General features: G+C 55.6%; 1 protein-coding gene across 3 annotated transcripts in view; it reads right to left on the bottom strand.

Annotated features, from left to right (window-relative positions):
• Positions 1 to 486: 486 nt before the first annotated feature.
• KCNH6 (potassium voltage-gated channel subfamily H member 6) overlaps positions 487 to 6,904 on the bottom strand; it is a 29,969-nt gene continuing 23,551 nt past the window's right edge. For all 3 annotated transcript variants that reach the window (XM_008638458.2, XM_017740565.1, XM_017740566.1), the window contains 7 exons: positions 6,361 to 6,613; positions 5,733 to 5,926; positions 4,855 to 4,954; positions 4,313 to 4,600; positions 3,763 to 3,943; positions 2,189 to 2,387; positions 487 to 1,841 (listed from right to left, as the gene is read on the bottom strand). In XM_008638458.2, coding sequence (XP_008636680.1) covers positions 1,554 to 1,841; positions 2,189 to 2,387; positions 3,763 to 3,943; positions 4,313 to 4,600; positions 4,855 to 4,954; positions 5,733 to 5,926; positions 6,361 to 6,613 — 1,503 coding nt within the window. In that variant the 3' untranslated portion in view covers positions 487 to 1,553. The remainder of the gene's footprint in view (positions 1,842 to 2,188; positions 2,388 to 3,762; positions 3,944 to 4,312; positions 4,601 to 4,854; positions 4,955 to 5,732; positions 5,927 to 6,360; positions 6,614 to 6,904) is intronic.

Raw genomic sequence — 6,904 nt, 5'->3', positions numbered from 1 at the left:
GGCGCAGCTGGCTCCCTGGGGAGTTCCTTGCTGTGCTCAGCATCCCGCTCGGGCCGGGGAGAGGCTGATTTAATCCCCTGCTGGGGGCGAGGGCACCGCCTGGGGTCGGTGATGCGTGATCCTGGGTCCGGCCCCTGGAGCATCCGTCTCGCCCCGCGGGAGCCGTGTCCGCTCGGCGGGGGATGCAGGGGCTGTGCTCCCTGAACCCCCGCTCGCTGCAAGGACTCTGGGTCTGAGCCTTGCCTGAGTTGTGTTCGTGAGATCATTTCTCATACACAGCTGCCTTGCGCTTGTAGAAAAGCTTTTCCAAATTACTGCAGAGCCTCAACTGCATCCTGTCGGGAAGGGATTGCCTTGACCTGACTGCACATGGGCTCTGTCAGCCCCACACTCCTTGGACGAAGCAACTGGGGTTTGACCACAGCCTTTTCGGGGTGAAGATGCCCGGGATGAATTCATGGATGCTCCCAATGAACACAGCTGTAATTCACATCAGGTGCCAAAAACATCTTTATTAGCAAAGTGTACACTAAAACTCCAGAGAAAGAGATGCTCACAGTTTGACTACTCTCAAAGGGAGCTCGATATATTACTTGAGCTGGTGGCCTAGGACTGTCACAGCATCTACCTGAGCGGCGAGGCAGCAGTGCTACGTGGGCTTCTCCTATGGGAATGCTGCGGGAGTCTGCTGGGAGAAGGGGTGGGCAGGAGGAAGCACCTATTGAACCTTTATCAAAAGAGAAAAGCAGGGAGGGAGGGCTGGACACAAGGTATCTGGGGCTTTTCAGCTTTCTGGGATTGTGCTTTTGAGTTTTGTGCTTTATGCCCAGGCTGGTGACCAGTTGGATTGACCTGGGGAGTTGTGGGATGCGTGTTGGGGTTTGCAAGGCGTGACCAGCCTTGCTGGAGAAGTCAGTGCCCTGGGACCTGTGCTGAAGCAGGCTGAGGTGGCAGGGGCTGTTGGCCCTTCACTACTCAGTGGCAATCAAGTAGGACAAGCTTCTGTCCTCTGTCCTTGTCCTGGGCTTCCCACCTGTGGTTTCCCCTGGACCACACCGTGGAGATCTCCCACTCCTCCTCTGGTGACCACCCTTTCTGTAACACCTGCGGCTCTGCTGGGCCAAGCCTCGTACCAACACAATGGTCCCTGCTCCAGAGATCTCCAGCACAGCGGCCTCGCAGCCCAGAGCTGTAGATTTGCTCTCCTGTGGTCGCTGTGGCTCGCTTGGCTCATGCCCTTCTCGAGAGGAAGCCTTGGCAAGGAGGGGGGGGTGGGAACCACATGGCCTAACCAGCTCGATGGTGGCTGTAAGAACTGTTCTAGGTTTGCTCTTATGTGCAAATGAAATCTACTCTATGGGAACCGCTGGAAAATGTTGACCTTGGAAGCCAGCCACTCTATACTTCCTGTCAAGCTGGCAGAAGATAGCTACAAATTATACCCCTGAGCCAATGGCATTGTCCAATGTCTTACCCTTGCAGTCAAAGTCAACATCAACTGACCGGGCTTGCAGTTGAGGTTCCTCTTGACTCCCCCCGCAGCCCCCATGTCTCTAACTTCCAGGAAGCATGGGGTCGGAGAGGTGTCTCTGAATGTCCTGGTGCTCGGAAGATACCTCCAAGTGCTCAGGGAGGGAAGGGAAACGAGAGCCCCGCAAGAGTCCATGGGTATTTGGTGCCCTTTGGTGGGGAGGCTCTGGGCTCGGGAGAGGTGGGGAGTGGTGCTCCTGCTCAGAGTAGACTGTCATGGTTTTGTCGGATGACTCAGAGAGCTGCATCCCACTTGACAAGGAGTCCCTGGATTTCAAGTGGAACTTTTCTACCTCCGTGTAGCTCGGGCGCTGGTGGGAAACGAGGAATCGTGTGGGTTATGGTAAAAGCAAAATGAAGTAGCCACGCTCTCTCCTCATAAGCCTTGGAGCCTCATCAGGCTCCAAGCCCCAAAATGTTATTTTTCACTTGAGGAAGCCTCAGAGCAGAGGAGCCCACTTCCTTCCCTACTGATGGGGCACCTTGGCAGTGTTGGGGATGGCAGCTGTGCCCCAAAATCAGTGAGGCAGTGGGCAGATCTGCTCCCAAAACAAGACCCCGTGGCTTTGCTGGGACCCATGAGTGCTTGGCTGTGCTTTGCCTGGAGAGAACTCAGGACTGGGGCAGAAGGACCCCGGCGGGTGAGGGGTGACCTTACCTGCTCCTGGGTCGCCGGCTCCTGGTCCTCCAGAGGCGCACAGGGCGTGAGCGGCTCCAGGCTCCGCGGGACGATGCCGTACATGGCCAGGCTGTGGGAGGTCGGTGAGATGGGGCTGTACGCGGGTGGCACTTGGGACAGCTGGCGCTGCAGGAGCTGGAGGATTATATTAATATCTGACGACATCCTGGACTCCAGCCTGGGGACAGAGCAGCCTGGCGTTAGCGTAGAGAATCCTTTTGCATACCGCGGCTGGGCAGGGGAGGCACTGGGAGGAGGTGCCAATCCCGCTGCCCCAGGGCAATGATGCTTTGCCTGCTGCTTGTTTTTAGAGGTTTTTAGAGAGCTTCAAACCAGCACTGCCACAGAGAGATCAATCCTGCCATCTCTCTCCTGCCACACTCAATCATCCTCTGCCCAATTTTATGTGGAGCCAAACTGGGATCAGGAGCAGGGATTTGAAAAAAAGCTAAAATTACCCTGGAGGGGGGAAAAAATTGCAATGGTTAGTTTTAATCTGGATCAATTGTCCACGCCAGCTGCCTGTGCTGACAGATGCAGCAAGGCAGGTTAGTGCCAACCATTTTTAACTGAGGAATAGGAGGAAATAGAAAAGTAGAAGTCTCTTCCTTCTGCCTTGTCCTTGACTGAAGTGAATAGCTCTGGCACCCGCTTGCAGGACACAGTCACAGCATCACTTACAGAGTGGGTAGATCTGTCCCCCAGTGCTAGGATGGTGCACTGGAGAGACGCTTAAACACAAGTGTGTGGTGAAATGAGCTCAACAAGTGCAGCAGAGCCCACAGTGTCAGCCCCTCATGTGAGTGCTGCCTGGGGACCTTAAACCTGCACCTCCAGTGTGGGTTCTTCCTTCTCGTTCAAAAATCATAGAATAGTTGGGATTGAAAGGGATCTTAAAGCTCATCCAGTTCCATCCCCATCCATGGGCAGGGACACCTTTCACTATCCCAGGTTGCTCCAAGCCCCACCCAACCTGGCCTGGAACACTTCAGGGAGGGGGGCACAGCTTCTCTGGGCAACCTGTGCCAGGGCCTCACCACCCTCACAGGGAAGGATTTTTTCCTAGTATCCAATCTAAACATACTCTCTGTCAGTTTGAAAAATCATGTATTTTTTCTTATTTAGAGGGCAGTGATGGTCTTGAGGCTCATGTGCTCAAGCAGGAGGATGCTTTTAGCTCTTTGCAGCAGGAAGAGGGGACCTGCAAAGGGCTCCAGTTGTGCCTGTGGGTGGTATCGTATCTGCAATTGCATTGAATTTGGAAGCCATGGCAAAGTGACAGATCTCAGGTGGCAGTGTGGGAGATCCTGGGGGTGGTGACAGATGCCAAGGGTGGTGCACAGCAGCAGATGAGGCGCTGGGCTGCAGTCAGGGTCAGGACTTGCCCTTTGAGAAGCTCCTGCGTTTGCAAAGCACTCCCACCCCCTCCCCAGGAATGCAGTGTCCCAGGGGTCAGGACGTGGCGTTGCTGCACACAGAGCCCACTGCAGCCACCTCTAGAAAGCAGAAGCTGATGGCCCAGAGTCCCTCAGGTCCTCTCCAACCCTGCCCACCTGCTGAGCTGGGCCTGCAGGAGCTCCAGCCTGGACTCGATCTGCCCTGGCCTGTAGTCACTGTGCAGGGGCACGTCCTGTGAGCTGTGCACCAGCGAGATGTGCTGCAAAGGCTCCGCAGGGTGGGCCGGCCTCCGGTCCTCCCAGAAGGTGAACATGTTGGGAATATCCAGGGGAGTGGCTGGAAGAAGAGGAGACATCTCAGCACTTCTGTCTTGCATCCTCCAGCCCCACTGGTATGGAGGTGTTCCAGATTCTGTCACCTGACATACATAGAGAGCCATCACCAACACACACGTGGAACCACCACTGACATACGTGGAGAGCCATCACCCACACACATGGACAGCCACCACCCTGACACACATGGAGTGGCACAGGAGGGACAGAGCAGATCCAGCTGGGGATAAAAGGCAGTGAAGACCCTTGGCCTTGGAGCGTGGCTCCCCTCAAATCCATATGAGCTGCTTGGACCTGCTGCAAGACAAGGCCACCATACGCAAGCATCTCTCACCACCCTCCTGCCAGCTCTGCCTGCAGCCGTGGGTACCTGTGTAGGACTGGCTGCTCTCTGCCGCCTGCTTGCCGATCTCCGTGTTGCCGGCGCTGGTGGTGATGAGGCTGAGCGAAGGCAGAGCAAAGTCATCCTTTTTGGGTGTGGGAAAGGGCTCAGCTTTCACAGGGCTGCCAGTCTTGGCCTCGTCATCACTAGCCTGGGAGCAGGGAGAGGTGCTGCTGCCCATGTCGTCCCACTGGTCCTTACTCAGCGGGTTCTGCGGGTTGGTGAGCTCGGAGTAGGTGTGATACTGCTCTGCATCAGAGATGCCCGTGTCTCGGTCTGTGGGACAGCACAACAGGTCAGTCTGGGGAGTACCACACATGAAAAAAACAGCCCCCATTCCCTCTAGGATGCCTGCAGGGCTGGGGCATCACAAGGGGAAGGAGGGAAGGCAGTTTGGGTGCCTGCAAGATGGTCTGCAGGGACAGAGGCACCAGCAACCTCTGCTTTGGGGCACCTGCCAGGGTAGTAATTAATAATGATCCCGCTCTCCCGCCCTGCAGGCTGGGCTCTGCCAATGCAGTGGAACTCACCAGGCTTGCTGGGCTGGCAAAGGGAGTGCTTGTGTCGGCGAGTCTGGCGGTAGGTGCAGTCGTACTCCTCGCTGAGGGGTGAGCGGGGAACGCTGTCTGCCTGAGGAATGAGAGGGGCTGGTCACCAGGGAAAGGGTGCCACATCCCATCCATGTGTGCCATGGGGGCTACAGCCCTTTCCACATCCTCTGAAGGTGAAGCTACCTCTGTCTCTTCACCACTGCCCTGTCCCACCCAGTGCCTCCTGGACTGGTTTCAGAGCTCAGGGGATTCCTAAGGCTGTCCTTGCTGCTCTGAGACTGAGGTAAGGGTGTCAGGGCCATGGGGAGGGAAGGAGCACCCTGAGAAGTGTCAGGACATCCCAGAGTGGGACAGGACATGGAGGGAATTTGACTTTCTTTTCTATCTTTCAGGTCTCTCAAAAAAAATGTCAGGAAAGGACAAAGTTCAGTCACACACTATAAAAGAGTCAAACAGCACTGGCAAAAATGCTTCAAGCCTTTCAGGGATTGCAAACCTGATTATTTAAAAAGGAATTTTCAGAGGAAGCTGGTACCCAATTCAATGAAGCATGAGAATATTTCTTACTTCAGCAGCCTCAAAATGTGTGCAACCCATTTGCCCAGGCTGGAGCAGCCCTGTGGCTGATTTACAAGTGCTGCAGAGCAGAGTACCACTGCCATGGCTTGTTGTGCCAGCTGTTCCAAAGAGCTCAGAAACATGCAGTAGACATGTCTTGCTGTGGGGGAATCATAACTCCATGGAGAATGCCCTGGGAAATGTGGCTGTTGCACCTGCTGACATCCTTGCTTCAGCCCTCCCACTTGCCAAATTTAAGCATTGACCACATTTCTCCTTGGGGCAGCCCTGGCACTCACATCTCGTAGGTTGAAGGTGATCTCTAAGTTGCTCCAGAAGTTGTCAGAGAAGGCTGGGTACATGTCCAAGACCTCCAGCAGGTCTTCGCGCTGAATCTTGTGCAAGTCGCAGTAGGTCAGGGCCCTCACATCAGCGTTGGACTTCCCTGGGCGGGCGTAGAGGCTGATGGGCTCCCCAAAGATGTCATTCTTCCCTGTGTCAAGAGACAGCTCATTATGGAGGGGTGGGCATCCACTGCTGCTCCAGATGTTCTGCTCCAGCACCCCTTACTTTGGGGCTCATGAACAAGGGGACGTCCAGCAAGCCTGACCCTGATTCTCTGCGCTGGGGATGACACTGTGAAAGCCATCACTGATGGTGAAACCAAGCCAGAGCAGTGGGTCATCAGTGATGGCTGGTGACTCCTGACCCCTGCTCTCCTTACTCCCGTGTGGCCTCCTCCTGGCATCTCCCAGGGATCCTCCTTTCCCTGTCCACTGGTGCGGGGACCCATCAGATGCTGAGGAACAACCTTCCCTTCCCCAATGAAATTCTTTACCCTCACCTGCCACCCTTTGTCCGCTGCTCATTGCCCGTCACCCTTTGCCCCTCACCCATCACCCCTCGCAAAAGGAAGGACTTTTCCACCTAAGATGGCCACCACAATGTCTTCCCGGAGGATCTCAATGGAACCCCGGGAGATGAAGTAGAGTGTGGTGAGGACATCTCCATAGTGCACCAGGGTGTCTCCAGGCGGTGCATGAGTCGTCTTGAACTTCATGGCCAGGGCGCGCAGGCAGCCTTTGCTGGCTCCCCGGAACGCTTTGCAGTTCTGCAGCAGCGTGCGGTTCAGGTGCAGGCAGATGTCAGCCTGCAGGCAGTCAGGGAAGCCCTTCAGCACCTGTGGAGAGCCAGGGAGAGATGCCATCATGCCACCATCCCTGGGAGGGAACACTGTGACAGAACTGAGAGGCTGTGTGACACTCAGCGTGACACAATGGGGCCAAACAGGGAGACTGTGCACCCAGAAAGCCAAAGGTGGGACATTTTCCCATCCCTTGAAGTGTTCAAGGCCAGATTGGATGGGGCTTGGAGCAACCTGGTCTAGTGGAAGGTGTTCCTGCCCATGGCAGGGAGTGGAACAGTTTGAGGTTTGAGGTCCCTTCCAACCTCAAACCATTCTGTGATTCTG

The sequence above is a fragment of the Corvus brachyrhynchos genome, unplaced genomic scaffold (assembly GCF_000691975.1).
Source record: "Corvus brachyrhynchos isolate BGI_N302 unplaced genomic scaffold, ASM69197v1 scaffold47, whole genome shotgun sequence".
NCBI classification, from domain to species: Eukaryota; Metazoa; Chordata; class Aves; order Passeriformes; family Corvidae; genus Corvus; species Corvus brachyrhynchos.
The sequence above is the reverse complement of the archived record's forward strand: the minus strand, read 5'-3'. Positions and strand labels throughout refer to the sequence as shown.